The sequence below is a fragment of the Lipophrys pholis genome (assembly GCF_963383615.2).
Source record: "Lipophrys pholis genome assembly, chromosome: 7".
NCBI classification, from domain to species: domain Eukaryota; kingdom Metazoa; phylum Chordata; class Actinopteri; order Blenniiformes; family Blenniidae; genus Lipophrys; species Lipophrys pholis.
In genome coordinates this window covers 10699847-10719581 of record NC_137638.1, presented here as the reverse complement: position 1 = coordinate 10719581, position 19735 = coordinate 10699847, and the positions used below count along the sequence as shown (strand labels likewise).

The following is a 19735-nucleotide window of genomic DNA, read 5'->3' as shown; positions in this document are numbered from 1 at the left end:
TATGATCACACACATCATGTCACAGCTATTTCCAAATACTTCTTTATAACCATTGTATGGATCAACAATTGTCATACAAGAGGCTGTGCATATTTGAAGTCGGACATGAGTGCGACTCAGGTGACGTTGGGGAGAGGAAAGGTTAATGTCGTGTGTAGTTTTTGTCACGTGTGCATTTCAGAGGTTGAAAAGTGATGAGAAACTCGGCAAACATCAATACAGGAACCATTGTTGATTTCTTGTAACCCAACAACTTTAGTCCAGAAATGTTGGCTTGTAGGGAGTTGAGGCGAAAGCCTTTCACTTGTTTTTAACCACACAGTCTTCAGCCTGAATCCTGCAGAGCGATTGCTGAACAACTCTCAGCTACAACCCGCCCGGTGCAAACAAACCGCTTGTTATCAGGCTGCTGCAGGCAGCAGGGCTGCACAACACTGGTCAGGAGAAACGACTCTGATATTTAAGATGCAAGCAATAAATTCACCACTAAATAGTGTTACACACTAAAAAATAAACCGGGGACTCTATTAGTATAATTAACCTAATTTTAAAAAGTCAATTAAAATCCTCCTGAATGCAGTAAAACAGGTGAAAGACGGTCTCTTCGTGTTATCCCACACTGAATGAACAATGCCAGAATCAAGACTCACTAAAGTCCATGACACCTGCAAGAGGCTGAAGCTGCCTTTGTTTATGACCGACACTTTAGGATTCAAATATGTAGTAATCCTAGGGGTAATGCAATAAAACTAATTTCTGCAATCACTTCAAAATGGTATCTATGGAATGGAATCTAAAAATGTGCATTTTGATGTTTTTGGGTGCATATAATTCGAAGAGGGATCTAAGCGGCTGAAATGAGTTTCCCCTGTAGGGTGGCTGGGCGCACCCTTTGAGATAAGGTGAGGAGCTCAGTCACCAGGGGGGAGCTCGGAGTAGAGCCGCTGCTCCTCCACATCGAGAGGAGCCAGCTGAGGTGGCTTGGGCATCTGTTTCGGCTGCCCCCGGACGCCTCCCTAGGGGGGTTTTCCGGGCATGTCCCTCCGGCAGAAGGCCTCGGGGCAGACCGAGGACACGCTGGAGGGACAATGTCTCTCGGCTGGCCTGGGAACGCCTTGGGGTCCCACCAGAAGAGCTGGAGGAAGTGTGTGGGGCGAGGGAAGTCTGGGCATCCCTGCTTAGACGGCTGCCTCCGCGGCCCGGCCCCGGATAAGCGGAGGACAATGGATGGATGGGTGCATATAATACCTTCATCATAGCTATTAATATAGTGGGTTTTTTAGCCTCATTGTCTGTTTAGAAGTCTACTGAAATATGTGATTCAATATCAAAACCGAAAAATACACAACTTGTTTTTAATCTTTGGGCAAACAAATTTATTGTTTCAGATCCACCACATTTATCCAGTTCTGTTCTTTATCAATAGCAGTGACAAACAGCAGCTTTGTAACAGAATATTTATGCCGAGGTTTATTCACCGTAGTTATGCAGACATGCTGAAGTTGTTTTTCTAAGTTTGTTGGCGTGTTAGTCCTAATTGTCAGGTAATAAAACAGTTCTATGTTTATGACCCAGTCTGATCTGATAAAACTCTTACAATACCTTCCAATTAGTGTATTTGGTGCCAATTCTGTATGGAGTTTACAGACTGGCATGGCTTGGTTAGTTGAGTTATTGGCTTGTCTACAAGCAAAAGTGTCTTGCTCAAGGACACTTTGGCATGTGGACAATTTGCCAACATGCCAGAGTGTCCTTGAGCAAGACACTGAACCCCAAATTGCTCCAAATGGATTGACAGCGCCTTGCATGGCTGCAGCGTCCATTGGTGCGTGAATGTGTGTGTGAATGGGTGAATGTGATTAATGATAAAAAAAATACCTTTGGGACAGCTCACACAGTTAAAAACCGCTATATATAAGTGAAGTCCATTTACCATTAACACATGCATGAACTGAGGTTTAAATGAGAACAACAAGTAACGTAAAGTAAAGTATTTGTACTTCCTTACTGAAGTTACATTCGTTACTTCCTACTTCCTAGAATTTACCACAAATATCGGTACATTTTGTACCTTTAAAACTCACTCGTCACTTGTTTGAAAATCCTGGGATGATGAATCAGAGAGTGGATCAAAGAAGCTTAGAATTTATGAATTCAAAAGTGATCAATTCGTTCATGAATGGTTGAAGGTCAAAACTTCTGCTTCCGTTTCAAAAAAAGTCGTTAGCATCTTTTGACTAAAACATATGACGCTTGATCTATTCATTACCAATAATTAAACTGCTGTATCAATGGTGACAAACATAGTACTGTGTGTGTGTGTGTGTGTGTGTGTGTGTGTGTGTGTGTGTGTGTGTGTGTGTGTGTGTGTGTGTGTGTGTGTGTGTGTGTGATACTGTACGCGCACATGCATACTTGAGTACATTTCAGAACAGGTACATTTTACTTTTAGGAATGAAAATCAATTGGTAAGAGAGCACTTTGGCTGACTTTACTCAGTGGAAGTACAAGCTGCTGTTCCACTTACCAACCATGGCGCTGACCTCTCCCGCCATGAGCACCGGCACCGTGTCGTTGTAGAGCTGCACGTCTATGATGCCCTTCCGAATCGTCTCTCCCACTTTGGCTCCGAGCAGCATCGACCCCAGCGTCTCAAAGATGGACGCCAGGATGCAGGCCTGCTTCAGCGAGACCACGCCGGACCCCACTGCCGTACCGAAAGAATTGGCCACATCGTTGGCTCCAACCGAGAACGCCAAGATGAAGGCAATGACGAAGCCAAGAATGACCATCCACATGTATGACTCCAAATCCATTTTTGCAACGTCGCCAGAAAAAAATCCAAGAGGGGGAAAAAAATAGGTTTTAAATACTCAAAAAAAAAGTTGAAAAAAGAAGTGCTCTGTGCGTTTTTAGCGGAGGACTTAGTGAGTCCGCTCCTTTTCTTTGTCCCCTAGTTAGAAAGAGTTCGAGGGGAGGAGCACAGCTGCTAACTAAGAGTTTGGAGCTCAGTCCAGAGATTGGAGACTAGTGATGGTGGGAGCAGAGAGCATTCCATAGCTTAGTGTGAGGCAGCCTGTCTGCACCTTCTTCCACCTGCTGGAGAGGAGAGAGACAGAGAACACACAGAAACAGATTAGTGTCATGAGCCATGATTACTCTTTCTCAACAGCAGCTCTCGTCTGACAACACCTCGCTGTGACTTCTCCAGAGAAGAACTCAACCAAAGGTGGGGAGGGACTAAAACACACAGAGAGAGAGAGAGAGAGAGAGAGAGAGAGAGAGAGAGAGAGAGAGAGAGAGAGAGAGAGAGAGAGAGAGAGGAGAACTTGCATGAGATTAAAACTCAAAACTCGAAAATAAATAAATAAAAAACAGAAAACAAACCCCGGAGGATTTTGACAGCGATGATGCAGAACTGGCTTTGATGAATCGCGGGAGTACTCGAGTGGGGGAAAGCTGAGTGCGTCTCGGATAGCCACAATAGGAAGTCACAGTCTGCACTTCAAAGAAATCAAATCAGATCGTTGAGAGGGCACGCCGTCAGCGCTGACACTATAAAAAGACCACAGTACCTGGAGTGAGAGGTGACCAATCCTCCAAACATCACGCTTGACGTGTATTACCTTATCCTCACACGACAGGGCAGCTGGCGCGCAGCTCAACCTGCTTGTGTTTCACAGCTTTCGTCTTTGCCACACATCAATATAAACCCATCCTCAGTTACTTTCATCTGCCAGCACTGACGATCGGCTGAATTACCCACGTTAAGGAATCACATCAAAGCTCTGCAAACTAGCTGGAAGCAGTTTGATGGAGCGAATTCCTTTAAAACTGAGATATTAACGAAGAAGCGGCCCTGCTGACATCTTCGTGGATGTTTGCACGACAGATTACAACTCAACTCCCTTCTTAAACTTGGCTCTCACTGCCTCGGAGTGACTGCAGCAGTGCTCGCCTGGCGACACCGAAAAAGGCACAAGAGCTTTGTAACAAGCTCCAGCGTGCAAATTCTAAGTGAATCGAAGGCTCTGCTGCAGCACCAGAGAGAGAACAGCTCGGTACGTGGATTTAAGTTAAGACTGCAATGCAGTAAGAATCAGTGATGTACTGCTGCTCGAGGTGGCAATCCTTCACACAACCACACTTTAGAGAGTAAATAGTGGAAAAAAACTTTACTGTACTATCTCAAAAATCATTTCTAAGTAGCTATGAATAGTGACTATTAGACTCATTAAGTGTAGCATAGCGTGTGTGTGTGTGGGGGGGGGGGGGGGGGGGGCTTCGCAGTGGATGAAGACACTACTAAAAGGCTCTCAAGTGAAATCTGCAGAGTAAAACATCAAAGTCAGTAAATCAAATATATAAAGACTGAGGGTAACTTTAAAAATAGAAATATTATGAGCTGGTGTGCAGCTCCATCAAACAATACTCCTGCTTCCAGCGAGCGAACACTGATTTTCTCTCCTGTCATATAAAACTCTGTTTTACACCTGGTGAGAATAAACATTAGATGTTTACACATCAGTACAGATGCAGAGAAACAAGGAGATTTTTCTTGCTGAACACAGATCAACTAGCCACAATAACATTAACCAGATTAAATCAGTTGAGTGAATATGTTTAAAAAAAAATAAAATAAAAAATTCTAAATAAAGTGCCCCGCCAGGCTTATTTACATCACAACAATAACAACTTGCCTTCAAACGCAGAGATTGAGGCCACCAACAAAGCAGCCCCTGGTGGTCCCAGAGAAAGCTCAAAACCACAGACGACGTGGTCTGATCCCTCTCTGTCCTCTTTTTGATCCGCCTGTGCCACATAATCAGAGTCATTTCATAGGACTTAATGGCAGCACATTTCCTTCTACGGTTAGGCCAATTGGTAATGGGGAGCATTAAACGTAAACAGCTCGGAGGCTGAGCTAGTACATTCCCTCGGCATGAAGCGACTGCGTGCTCCTCCTCGCATGGGGGCAGACGGCTCCTTTTCCAAACAGCCCACAGGCACTTATGGCTCCCTCCTTCCGACCAACCGCTCCATCTGGAACAGTTGAGGTCACGTACTGCTATCCTTTGTCCTCTACTGAACCACAACACACACATGTAAAAAAAAAAAAAAAAAAAGAATAGGATGATCATTTGTGTCTTGATCAGATCTCTGCCAGACTTTCTCTCCAGTCTTCGAGCTTGAATTGTTGGAGAGTTTAAAGTTTAAGAGGAGACACATGCTCTATTTTCCTTCAGAGTAACTTTTTAAACAAAAAGAAAAAGGTAGCATAGTGATGTCGTGGAATTAGCATGTTCTACAAGTAGTGGTGGTGATATTTCATTGATATATTCAGTTGCTCCCTTCAATAGTTGTCTTTTTATTAATTGTTATGCAGGATTCCCTTCTTGCCGCAGTCAGGATTCAAACCAGGCCCCTCCGCACTCGGGGTCAAGACTTAGGTCCCGTTTGCATGACAACGTTTCAAGTGAAAACTCGCCGTTCTTGTGCCAGAAGTTCCACTTTGAAAGCCCTTTTCAAAAATGTGCGTTTTCAGTGGTTCTGAGCGCCGTTGTCAACACAACTAAAGTTTTCCATTTTCACTTGAAAACATTGTTGCGTAAACAGGGCTTTAACCTGCTGCATCACCAGGGCATCTCCATACGTCACTGATCTCTGAGAGGAAATTCCCTTTTCATCGAGCTCTCCCCTGGGAGGGATCAGAGCGAAGAGCCATTCCCCTGTAGCCCCGTCAGTAAACTATAAACCTCTGTCCATTGGCATAATCGCTATATGGCCACGTTAATATTTAATGATCAACCTAACAATGCAATCAAAGGGGTTTATCTCTGTCTGAAAGTAGTCTGAATTGATTCTTTTATTGGTTAAACGTACGTTTGCAGCTAAGAGGCATTTGAGCTGATCAGAACATTTCAATGTCTGCTGAAACATTGAAAGGCTTTTTACTCTTTAATACATTCAGTTGTTTGAACCCTTATGGAACAACTTCAGAATGTCATTTGACAATATTTCTGTTTGTCGTCACTTCTGAGAAATGCTCTATAAATATACTTTATCGTTAGCGTGCGGTCAGGAGCACAGTTTGAAGGACTAAGGAGACACTGTGTCAATGTTTGATCTGGGGAACTCGAGTCCAACACAACCAAAAGCAAATACGATTTTTCACCAAAAAGCCAGTAGACACTCCAGAGAGGTCAAACACCACTCAGCAGAAAGCAGACGGTGCATCCTTCGTCCCTTGGTCCAAGTGTGTGAGAAAAACAAGAGAGAGGAGTGTCTCGAGTGTGAGTGTGACCCAACCAAGGCCCTTTAAAATCAACTTCACAATCTTCTAAACAGGGGAACTCAGCGCGACAGCTGCCGCGACACGTGGTACTCGTCCCGTTGGACATGATCTCCAGTTTACATACTGCCACTCCCAGTTGTGCACAAAAAACCTGAAGCTCCTACAGGCATAATGATAAAGAAGCTGTTTAGAGGAGAACGTTGTAAAAGTAGAAAATTTCCAGAGGAAATTTTGTCTGCCTGCTTCTTTTTTGATCCTCTCCCATTCACTTTGTATGGGACAGTTTTTCCACTGTTTTGGGGGATTTATTTGGAAACAGTTTGCTGAATTGTTAACAAAACTTATCGCAAGTTATTCTCAAACGTTCCACACATTTTAATGTGCTTTTTTTGTCTGTGCTCCCAACGGTGCAGGACTAGTTATTCGTATAATAATAATAATAATAATAATAATAATAATAATAATAATAATAATAATAATAATAATAATAATAATAATAATAATAATAATAATAATAATAATAATAATAATTAAACACCTGTCTAGGATAGTAATCTTTCAGCCTTGCCAGAGGTAGGCACAAGAATGAGATTCAGTTTCCATGGTAGCTTCAGGCAGTCACGATTACAGTATGAAGACAGAATAAGAACCCGAGTATCCTGAGTTTAAAAGCTTTCAGAAGAAGAATGAGATATTTCAGGTTGAGAAGTACCAACTATTGGTCCCCCGCCCCCCCGACACAAAGTTTCTTATCGTTGATCTCTGAATGATGTTTACAGCTTAAATAGAACGAAACGGATTTGTTCAGAAGAAGTTGGAGGTTAATGATTTCAAAAGATATATCAGCAAGCAATAATTGTGTACAATAATTACTTTTTTTTTAAGTTAATAAAAATTTTCTGAACATTGTTTTTGCTCCCGTCTCTTTACTTTAACCCCAAGTCAGAAGTTTTACATTAGCAGCTTCCAAAAAGCTTGAATCTCAAGCCAATACTTGAATGTATAGCATTACGTGCATGTAATTTTACACCAGCATCCTAGACTTGGCAGTAATGAGCTGACATCAGCTTGTATAAATTAGTTTTCTGTAAAAGTGGTACTTAAACAGCAGTTCATTTTAGGGCTAAGGTTACAAACACCGAAAGCGACAAAAATGAAAAATGTAACGGTCATATTTCAGTATTTCGTAGCCTGGGAAATTGACTCCAGGTTCCAGGTTGTTTCAGTGACTCCTCAGACAGAATGGCAGCAGTTTTCTTGATGCACAATAAAATTTATCCAGCACGGGAAATACAAATCACAGTCAACAGATAACAGATAACGGCTCTACTTGGAACTGATGGGAGCCGAACAGCTTGGATGATAAGTGATTTTTTTCCTTTCTTTCATGCTCTACAAATGGTAATGAATGAAATGAATATTTGATCCCACAAACTGATGCCTTGAGGAAATTGTCTAGCTTCGTCTTCGATATGCTGGTCAACACTCGATTTATCAAACATATCAACACCCAACCTGAGGACGCCACCCAGACAGCCTAAATACAAACAGATTGCATTGAAGTTCCTATTGGCAGCGTCTGTTCAGTTTGCAGTGAGATTTGAAAAATCTTCAAAATGTCGATTGTTGCACATTCGGAGTAAAGCCGTCTGGAAATGATTACACATTCTCACAGATGACCTTGACTGCAAGTCAACTGTCCTGACTTGATTTGCGATACACATTGATCCAGGCATACCGCAGCTACTCAGAGTACAGTATGTAGCAGAGATTCAATTTCAGCCTCGTGCGTACCGAGCCCCAACTCCCATAAGAAAATGGATTCCTGACAGGCAGACTATATGACCTTCAGTTGGAGTCCTCGCTATTTTCATTCTAAACAAACCAAAGATAAGTTGCATATACTGTGATGCAACTTTTAATATGGTGGATGTAATTTTTCTGCACTTCGTTTTTTTTAAATAAATTATACATACTGCACCTTGTATCTGCAACCCAAACAAAACTCAACTTGTTCAGCCTCACCAGAGAGAGGCAGCAGCAAACTAACGCAGATTCACTTGTAGCTGCTGCCTGTGCCGCAACCATCGACATGATTATGTGTTTCTATTGAGGTCTATTCAAAAAAAAAAAAAAGAAGAGGTGTAACTAGAATATGTTGATTTAATTTAAAACAATCGGTAGCATCAGAAGAAAACACAGGCCTGTTTGATCAAATTATAAGAGCATGCAGCAAGATAGACTTCTACGAGAGAGAGAGAGAGAGAGAGAGAGAGAGAGAGAGAGAGAGAGAGAGAGAGAGAGAGAGAGAGACAAACATGCAACGATTATTATTACCACCACACGCTGTATGCCAGCAGCTTTCATGACCCAGCAGAAGGAATTTCACGGTTGATTATTATTTCCAGCACACTATAAAATAAAGCTTGTTTAAAAGACCATTGTGGCAGCGGAAATAAAATAATGACTTTGTTTCCGGCCATTTGGGAAGATGAGAATGACGGACCAGCTTGATTTTCTTTTTCATGAGGAAGCAGCTCAACTTAATGTGAATGTATCAGCCTGGAGACATTAAAAACCTAACTGAGCTTTACGGACTCATGAAATGGTCTGTGTAACCGAACAGATCAGTCGGCAGTATACTACCACCCTTTTCATCTTCGGTGAATTTTGTATAACCTATAAAAAAAATTATATATCACGGCTGCTGTCCAAGGTCCTGAACCTGAGACCTGAGACTGTTTAAGGTGAACGCTCCAATCAGACAAGAGAACCAGAGATAAATTTAATGAAGCATCTCTAGGAATATCTACACTACAGCTGGTGGTTATTCATGCTTTAGTTGGCTAAACCTGGACTTACCCATTTTAGATGGTCCTGCTGGGGAATTTCAGACATTTTAAGTTTAAGATTTTATTATCGTACCAGAGAGTTGTATGTGTATCTTGATTTGTGTACAAACCTGAAATTGATCAACTTTACTTTGTACACTCTATGTATATGCATGTATCATACAATTTGTGTGTGTGTAATGTGTCGTAATATGTCCAGTGTGTACATACCGAGACTTGTGACAACCTAGAAAGACCTGTGAATGTCTCCACTTCAGGAGACCTCTCAGCTGGCTGGATTATTACAAGTGGATGTTGCTACGCTCCTGTTACGACAGGACATAACTCCTTTTTTCTCCATCTCTCGGTCTAGACTCGCACATGGGCCAAGTCCTATCCAATTCCTGTAATGTAATGCTTCGTATCAATAAGAGCTACTTCAGTGCTAGTTAGAGTTGTGATCGTATAACTATGGAGACTGAGTGCAGATCAAAAAGTCCAATTGCCTGACAGGAGCGAGCCTGACAGCCTACAATGGTGGCAAAATACCCTGGATTGCAGAAGAGAGGTCCATCTGGTGAGGTGGGACCTCACCACAATCCCACATTTTGATATTTTAATAGCTCGATAATCCATCCATATTTTATTAGTATGAAACTAATCTGTCTATGGCTGAACGAAGGGTACACCTGGACGGGTCAGTAGTGCATCACAGAGCTCAGCTTCGTTACATCTTTTCATTAAAATGTCTTAATTTCTCAGAGCAGAACCAGATAGGAATCAACTGCAACGTATTACTAATCACACTGGTTTTTTTATTTTTTATTTCTTTTAATGAAGATATGCACTTGGCAAAATTGTCTCCAATTTAAGTTTGCGATAATCTTTTGCCTTTGTTCAATTGGACGATGAACAAACAAATTGAAAAATTGGGACACCGTTTCTGTTTCAGATGCTGATACTTCCATATTTCACTAAATTCATCATTTCATACAATACAAGCATTACAAGCTTTCGCTCCACATTTTGCTGTTTCTTACAGATAGATCAATTTCTTAGTCCCAACAAGCAAAACAGAGCGACGCACCGGAGCAGTGTAATGAGACTCTCTAAAGAAAGCTGCACTAAAAATGAAAAAAAAAACACTTGGAAGTGACATACTCTATAAAGCAGCCTGCTCTTGAGGATTATTTCTGGCAGACCTGTTTTTTTCTCCAGTGGGTGTCAGGTGGCCAATACAACACATAATGAGAGCACCGACACACACAAACAAAAAAACAACCACAGGCGAATGAACTAAACTGGGCTTCATGTCAGCTGAGCTGGATTATTTATGTGAAAGTGTCCTTTCACATAAATAATCCAACTAATTCAAATGTGTAATACCTGCTTTAGGATCATTTTTTTTTCTTGAATTACAATCAAGTGGAGCTATATTTCGAGCTGAATGACAGAAGTCCAGTTTGATATTTTAGCTCAGCTTTTGGTCTTCACATAGAGATTACGATCTGCAAGACGTTCATCTTTGAGTTATACAGTGAGAGCATCTGTCTATAAAAGACAGGTGAATTTTTTACTATGCTCGCACAATAAAAGAAAAATCTGACAGTGATTTTTGATTTAAATTACACAAGATACTATTATATGTGTCACAATTTGTCATTAGATCATTTAAAATGCTTTGTTGGAAAGGATTACTCATTTTGATATGACTGTAGTGATTTTGTTGGGGAGTAAATCAGCATTGAGTGACTCTATAACAAAAGACGGTGTCATCTTAACCCAGCACACAAATGATGTTGAAAATGTTCCACAGTGAGAAAGCCGACATAAGAACAGGAAGCAACACAAATTGGTTGAACATTACATGTAATATCGATCTCTGGACATCAGGTCTCACCTATCGAGGTTCAGAGTCACAGAGCTGGCCCGAATCACTGCAGTAAGGCAAAGAACAACGTGAAGTTCCCCAAATACAGAGTAAAACCTCTTATCAGTTTTCTTGAGTTGCACCCAAAAAAAATTCTGACTTCACCTCCTGCACTCGAGTCTGAAAAGTTCAGCTTTGTTCTGGGATATATCGGCTGGTCAGATAAGCCGTCGAGGATTACTCTGGGGTTCAAGTGAAGTGGATGGAAAAGACATTCGATGTGCTTTATTACAAGCACAGCAGACATTTGTCATGCGCTGCAACGGGTTGCCGACTTTTGTCTTTCGGACAACCCGACTTCTCTTTTCTGTGTGAGCCACCTTGTGAGTGTGAGCCACACTGCCTTGTTGAACTCCGTCATTCATCTCCATCTCTGTGTGTGCGTTTGTGTGACGCAAGGAGGTGCATCTAGAGGGGGGCTGATCACAACACATGCTGATGTCACTTCGTCATGATTGACGTAACACGTCCTGTGATGTGAGTAACGCACACGCCCACGCCGTGACATTGACGCTGAAACAATATATCGTGCAGCTCAAGTTTTCCCAGCTGTCCCGAGGAACCAAATTTACCCTGCGAGTGTTTTTGGGGTCTTGGAACTGAACAATGAGCAAAGGGAAGAAAACAGTTTCTCACTTTGTCGAATAATCATCGCTTTCTACTTTCAGTAAAATACACATTTTGACTGACAAACATTTTTTTGTTTCTGAGAACGCTTCATCCCAAGCCCGAGCTGGCCATTTAACCTGTTACAGCATCAGCCTGTGGTGGCACGCGTTGCGTATCAAGAAATGTGTGCGAAAACTACTCACTGTGATTAGTCCTAACTGTTTGTCGTCTCTGCCGTACAGTACTCATTAATCTGCCTGGGATGCCACTGCACCACAGCTGGTGCAAAACACTGTGTCACGAGCTACAGTCTGCATTGACACGCGGCCGCACTATCCACGCACACTCCCAACCTTCCTTTCCCCTCTCCACACATTAACTATCCCATCTACAGAGAACGGACATACCAAGAGCATACATGCAGTGTCAGACGATGACTCACAGCAGCAGCCCACCACTGCTGGATCATTTGTTACACCTGAAGCATACGCATTAGCAGCCTGTGCCGCCAAGGACACGCACAAGATGCTCACAGCTAACAGATGATTTAGGAAGTTAGATGGAAGACAAGAGAGTGAGGGGCTGAAGACGGAAGATTAAGACAGACACAAGTGCATACCGAGGCTTTATATGCCTGGAAATCAACTCCACTCACCTTCATGTCTTCTCACATCAGAAGAAGGTGGGAAAGTGATGGAGATGAGTAGCAAAATGACAGTGTAACAGACAGACACTAAGAGAGAAATGCTAGCCTGAGAGAGAAATGAGGAGAGGGGGAAAAAAATAGTCTGGGAATGAGACAACGGGTGGTGAGCTTGTGATGGACGGGAAATCAAATTATGAGCACAGAGGGCAAGAGGAATGGCTGATGACAGGAGGAGAGGAGAAGTGACGGGAAGGAGCAGAGGAGCCTCAGTGAGATAGCAGCAGGTTGTGGTGATGTTGCAAAAGAGGCGAGGAGCGAGCGAGCCCGCAAGTAGGGAGAGAGAGAGAGAGAGAGAGAGAGAGAGAGAGAGAGAGAGAGAGAGAGAGAGAGAGAGAGAAGGAGGGAGAGTGAGCAGTGCAACGAGTGGAGTCTAGACTGCCTCTTAAAGGAATGTATCTGCATTCACAACACATGCGAACCAATGACAAATGTCGAAGGAGCTGTGGTGTAATGCTGACTGGCTGTCAGCGTGTGGAGAGGATGGACAGATTCATACGAGGCAGCCAATGACTGCAAGAGGGGAGGAAGCAAGCGAGGGAGAGGAGGAGAACCTCTGCGATGTGTTTTACAGCGGAAAGCATGCAGATACTGTAGATCAAGGACATTCGGAGCATTCAGTTGGTTTAGCCGGCCTCCACAAAAGATGAATTAATCTAATACGCACACTCCGAAGCGCCAACACGGACGAGTACAAAGGAAGCAACAGTGCAGCGAGCCGACGAGAGGACGGGCCCCGGGTTGCACAATCATGTACGCGATGCCTGTTACTGCATAGCAGTCAGCATGATAAGATGAACTAAGACAGGGTTGTTTTTCTTGGCGGCACAGAGGCCCGTCACACGAGTACTCGCACCATCTCAACACCGTTACTTGGCTACGGTCCACTCATCACTTTTTCAGCCTTTCTCCCTCTGCCACGATTGTCCTCTTTCAGAGACACACTGAACAGTATGTCTTTATGTCACTGGACTTCAGATAGGGGGCCCTCGCCAGCACTATGAAAAGTTGCTGTGGGTGATAAGATGCAAAGCTGAAACAGAGTTCAAGTCTCTTGAACAATTCCTCAACACTTCACTGATGAGGCTCAGAGAAGAGAGGGGATGAACATTTGACTTCGGGACTACTTCAGATGTGGAACAGAATGTTCTACGTGAATTTAAAGAGAAACTCTGCAGTTTTGCTCTCAATCTTTGAGAAGCATCTTTGAGAAGAGATTAGACTCAGCCACTATTTACCTTGCCTGCACAATTTCTCTGAGAGCCTCACACAACCTTTTTAGCCGCAAACTGAAATGTTGTCATTACTTACATGCTCTCAAGTCAAGCCAGAGTCTCGTGCCACTTGTGCAGTTCAGGTTTAGGTCTTTTCATTCTCGTATTGTCTTAAATTCCAACACCATCCAGACATCTGACCGTCCGTTTGTTTGCCTTCTCTTCTATCGCCCCGCGCTCATTCTCTCTCTTTCTGTCCCCCAACTGGCCCTGCCTGCGAAAAGCCAATCTGCGTCAGCTGCACCTGCTGCCTCTGACTCTGTGCTTCACAGCAGGGTGGCGCTGTCTCTTCAAACCCAAACACACGCATACACACACACACACACACAGTGTTCGGATCAAATCAACCTCGCAGGGCAGGAGGGGGGTCTCTTAAGAATGACAACAACGGACCGTGTTGCAAGCAACACATCTTCAAAGGATTCTTGTATGTAGACTCTCTCACACACACACACACACACACACACACACACACACACACACACACACACACACACACACACACACACACACACACACACACACACACACACACACACACACTTCCATAAATCCTCTCACTCGTGCTATTTTCTGTTCTGCACTGCAACACTGTCAGGTTGTCAAGAATCAAGTAACTGGTAATCCTTCAGATTGCCTCTGAAGGCAATTACAGGCACATGGGCAATGTGTCAAAACTTCATGTGGGCCTGCAGCTAAATCAATAGTTTTCAGTACCCTTTTTTTGGGTGATTTACTCTGGTGGAGATTCACCATAAATGAAGTCTCAAGAGACGGCAGCGAAGCGTCTCACAGCACAAGCTTTGAATTTGTACGTTTCCAAATGTTTCAAATAGTGACAAGACAAGAGTTACTAAGGAATATTTGTGAATCTTTGTTTGGTAATACGATGTTAAATTACATAACCTTTTGCTAGAAATGACTGTCTTGATGACCATTTAAAGACATGTATAAGCAAATAGATCAATGGATTGTGGGACACTACCAGCATCAGAGATAAATGACTAATTGGGTTAAATCACTTGAAATCCAGTTAACCAACATCAATTCAAACGCTTGTTTTCCGGAACCCTAACCCACGCATTATTGAGAAGAATTATGTTACAGAGATAAGTACCTTTCCCACAATGCAACATGACCAACAAGATCTAGTGTGATTTTGCAAGACTATGCTGTGGCCAGAGGCTCAAGAAGCCTTGAGCCGCTTGCTTCAACCAGGGATGAGCTGTTTCAATGGGCAGATGAGACAATTTTCTTGCGGTCTTCAACCTTAACGGTGTTACCTCAAGTGACATTACATGAGTGAATTTATCGGAACTCAAACAGCGCTGTCTGCAGCCACAAAAGGCATGTTGAACTTGTTTTCTTCATGTACAGAGACAAAAATGTGTAAAATCAAAACACTTTACTTTCAAATTAGATCGGCATACCCCAGTTCACTAACTTCCTAGGAATAACAGAATGGCAAATGATAGTCTCACAATCCATACACCCAATGAATATCCAAACCTTTAGCAACACCAAACCGAGCTCTGGAACAACAGCAAACAATTGAGAACCCCCCGTTAGCCTCCCATGGCTTTCAGTGTTGTGTAAGCCTTATGTTTAAATACTCTTAAGGTCAGCTCTCTCTGGTTTCAGTCGAGACTGTACACGAGTTTGACTCCCTCGCCCCGAAATGGCAAAGTGACTGAAGCAACTTCTCCCTATCTGAGTGTCTGTGCCACAGTTTTAAGTAACTGAGACAGACACACTGCCGTGCACTGTCCTCATGGTCGTGTCTAAATTCTCGATCAGTCTCAATCAGACAATTAAAAGCCCTGACAATTCAGACGGCTTAAACAGAACTTTTTTGTCATTTTACACGCAAGGAGTTTAAAACCCTTTTTTCTGGAATCAGATGAGCACAGACACACACTCACTGGACGAAAACCACTGTGGCTAAAATAGAAACAACACAAAAGATGGACCGCTCGGAATAAGACTTTTTGAGAGCAGAAACTATTAGTCACCTCTGAGAATAACCCAATGCTCACAACAGGGATCTTAATAGACCAATCAAACTGTACCACAGAGATGAGCCTGCAGCCAAATGCTTTTTCATCAGCGCTGAGGGGCCCGATATTGTTAGCTCAGCCTCGCATCATATGACTGACACAATTAGGTTTGGTACCCACCGATAATTGTGGCTTTCTGGTGTTGTGGTCCAGTTTTATTATCCGTCTGCCATCTGTGTCCATGTTCCCGAATCTAGGAGTCATCTTACCCTTGACCCTCGCTCTGTTTTTTTTCTCTCCTCACTCTCCCCCTCCCTGCTTTCAGATCCAGCCGGACAGTTCCAGTTCCATCAACAAATCAGCATTGGTACCCAATAAGACGACCAGCACCCCTCCCCACCGCTGTCCTTTCTCCTATGCTCGGCACGAATGAGATTTACTCCTCTTAGAAGTGGAAACGCAGAAATGTTGATCTGGCTCTGTGATCACAATGCACAACCAGGACCTCCAACCCACCTACGTCTTTCTCCACTGCTGAGACTGGTAATCTAGTGTTGGCATGCTCTCGGGTATTAAACTGTGTTACTGGGGCAAAGTGGGTGCCGGTATTTGTGATTGCTGAAACTGCAGAGGAAAGAGGGCGAGAGACTGCCAGGAGGGAGACATACCAGCACAATTAATGATGCTGTGACTGCCACACAAACAGCCACACAAAAAGAAAATTAAAGCAAGTTTTCATATCAGTTTTGATCTTTCATCAACACTCGATAATAGACTAACCCCCAAAAAAGCATAATTAAGGGGTGCTTCAAAAAGAAGCTCTGAAAGTGTTGCACTTGAGTTGTAGTACAGGTTTTCACACACCCGAGGGTCACATGGTCAATTTTGAAAACTGGACAATCGTCAAAGAGCAAAACAGGGTCTGCCGGTGGGGTAAACACTGTAATATTATATTGCAGTTGAAGAGCAGAAGCGTGATAAACCCGCCCCATGTTCAAACACACCCAACTCTGACAACTCCCAAGTTAAGAGCTCAATATGGCTGCACATGAACTGTGTTCCAATGTTGTAATGTGGTTGTAAAGCTCCGGCGCTTCAGAACCCACTGAAAAGGTTCAGCACCCAGAGGGGGATGCCCAATCAAAAGTAAAAATTTAAAAAACTGTGTCTTCAAAATGAACTAAACATATTTCCAAAGGTCTTTTGCATTGGCCGGGAATCACATCCGGGCTTCCAACGTGACAGCCGAAAATTCTACCACTAACCCATAGGCTATATATAAGGGACTTTTAGAAAACAAAGAAATCCTTTGTAAAATCAGATGTTCAAAAGCAGTGGGCAACCCTATAGAGTCAGAATTATGAGTTTTATATGATGGAAGGCTATTTTTATTATTTGGGCTTCCACAGGCAAAAATATAAATCGGTTAGCATGCTCTTCAAGAGGATTTTGTTTTATATTTAAGAAGTTAGCAGAAAACTTTTAGAAGGCTTTCATTCTTTTGTTCTTACTTGCAATGTTGAGACCGACTAGAGAGCAACACATTGGTTTTTCAAAGGACCTGAGTTTGCAGCAAAAGAGTGTCTGGTGTAAGAACCAACTAACTTCTATGGTGAAGGTCTGATAGAGAAGTAATCCAGATAATTCACATATGAAAATATAACTCCAAAAATGAGATGAGCATTATAGAGTCATAAAATAATTTCTTAATGTTTTTCGTCATTAGCGACATACCCAAATGTTTGCATGGTGAATCAGTAAGTGAGACAGTTTCTTGACAAAATCTTGAAAAAACAATATCATCTGCGATAAACACTTAAGTAGAAGTTCTTCATGTCTTTGTCCATTACGACTGGTTCTTCCAAATAACTGTTCTTTCTCTTTTCCCAAATTGACTGTGCTGTGTTTCATTTTATTTGGTTTTTTTTTCCCACATCACATCTCCGGCCTCCATCATTTCAGAACTTTGGCTTGTTGTTACTTTAATTCATTTGTCCATTATTTTTGTGCTTTTGACTTCTGCGCAGTCCTTGTGGATTAATCACATATATATCACACTCATCTTTCATGCTCAAAATTCTGTCATTTTGAATTTGCAAAGCACAATATACACAGTACATGGAAACATATTTTAAGTTTTGCAATGTGGATATTAAACAAGTTGATATTGCCATGACGATAAATTTGGGATATATTGTGCGGCTGTCGCATAAAGGTAATTAGGAACAGCGAGGAGAGAAAGAGAATCAGGCACAGGAAGAGAGAAAAAATAGCGAGTGAGAGAGACTGGACCCTCCTAAGCTGGATCTAGTGGCCTGTGCCCTCCTGCTCTTAATCCTGGCGTCCAGCACATGACCCAGCTAACAGTATTATGAAGTGCTTTGATTAGACCTGCTGCTGTGCGTACGTACGGGGGGGGCGGGGGGGGCACACAGGGTCCCTCGGCTCTGCCGCCGCTTTACAGGAATGCCAGGCCTCCACACACACACACACACACACACACACACACACACACACACACACACACACACACACACAAAGTCATTAGACATAAGTTCACCCTCAGTTTACGCCGACCTGTGCACAGCGGAAGAAAAGGCACAAGGGCCACCGTGGATTAGGCCTGCATGTCAGTGAGTCAGCGGATTAGCCCCGGCACTGTTATTCTACGTTAAAACTAAGAGTAATGCTCTAAAAAGCACTGCTAGCGCTAGCCGCGACCCGTGGGCCACAGAACGAGTGTGCAAGCGAGGCATTTAGAGCGGTCACAACAGGGAAGGGAATTTCACATGACGACTTCAGCAGCAGGCTCTAATCGCATCAAGGGGTCTCAAAAGGGAGATGTTTGTTTTAAAGTTTATGGAGTATTGTTTAAGCCTGCTACTGATACAAAAAAGGCAAAACAAACCTGCAAAACAAGGGACGACCCCTTAAAAAGTCACATGATATAAAAGGGCACTTTGCAAATAACTTTACTGAAGGTTGAGGGAAGAGTGTCTCTGTGCACTTCTCCTTCATCTCTGTACATTTGTAAAATAAGTAACACCTTCAGCTGCACTTTGACAATATTACAAAAGGAAGCAGGAGAAAAGCTGGTCAGAGCAGACAATGATAACACAGACAGCAAAATGTCAAAATTGAAATCCTCACCCCGGGAGGTGAACTGTACCAACAATGTGTATGATCCCAATAAACCGTCAGGTTCAAAAGTACCTGGTTACAATCCTGCGCAGTAAGACCCTCAGCAGGGAGACACAAAAAAAGAACCCAGATTTATTATGACACTACTGAACACACAGTTTCATCTCAGTAATGCAATCTGCTGAACTCCCACAAGCATGATCCAAAGAAATCCAGTCAACACCAGCCACTTTATGAGGTGCACTTCAGCCACTGCACCTTTAGAACAGAAACAAATTTCTGCCTTTACCAAAATGACAAATGTTAAGTTTCGAGAAGCTCTGATGTAGAAAGTCCATTGTTAACATTGTAGTTTGCAGCAGATAACTAAGTAACTAACTCCAAAAATAAACAAAGTCAAAGTGAAGTCTCTCCGGCAGTCTCAAGCAAAACAAGGCGTATTGCCCGTGTAAAGTAATTTTATGTCAGAGTTGTCAAATTAGATTGTACAAGAATACCTAATGAAGTGGCCAGGCAAGTGTGTGTGTGTACCTACTAAAATACAATTGTGAATCCTGGGCGTGTTTATAGTGTAAAGACACGGCTTTATTTCTGTCCTGAAGAATGAATTGCTTCATCTCAGACCGGCACTGTAAACACTGTGTGACCAGTGTTATCTGTCACATGTCTGCAGGTTATGTTGCACGCTTGCAGCACATGGTGCACACACACACACTGTACTCTCAAACTTTAAGAAGTGCTGTTCCACGTTTGCATGTGAGTTGTTTCACAGACACATTTTATTAAAGAGATATATATAGATGTGTCAGGAAATGTCTGCTCTCCTCCAAATAATAAAAGCCGTGTTTATGATTGTAGGTGATTAACAAAAGAAATAGGTAATCAATGCACTCCACAGACAGAACAGGGGGGTTGTTTGGTTGCTGTGTCCTGAAATGCCTGCCGATGAAGCAGA

The 19735-nt window shown here is 42.8% G+C and overlaps 1 protein-coding gene across 4 annotated transcripts in view; it reads right to left on the bottom strand.

The window, feature by feature from the left end:
• slc20a2 (solute carrier family 20 member 2) overlaps positions 1-19735 on the bottom strand; it is a 47613-nt gene that overhangs the window by 17174 nt on the left and 10704 nt on the right. For all 4 annotated transcript variants that reach the window (XM_080467087.1, XM_080467089.1, XM_080467088.1 and 1 more), the window contains exon 2: positions 2528-3099. In XM_080467087.1, the coding sequence (XP_080323213.1) occupies positions 2528-2816 (289 nt within the window). In that variant the 5' untranslated portion in view covers positions 2817-3099. The remainder of the gene's footprint in view (positions 1-2527; positions 3100-19735) is intronic.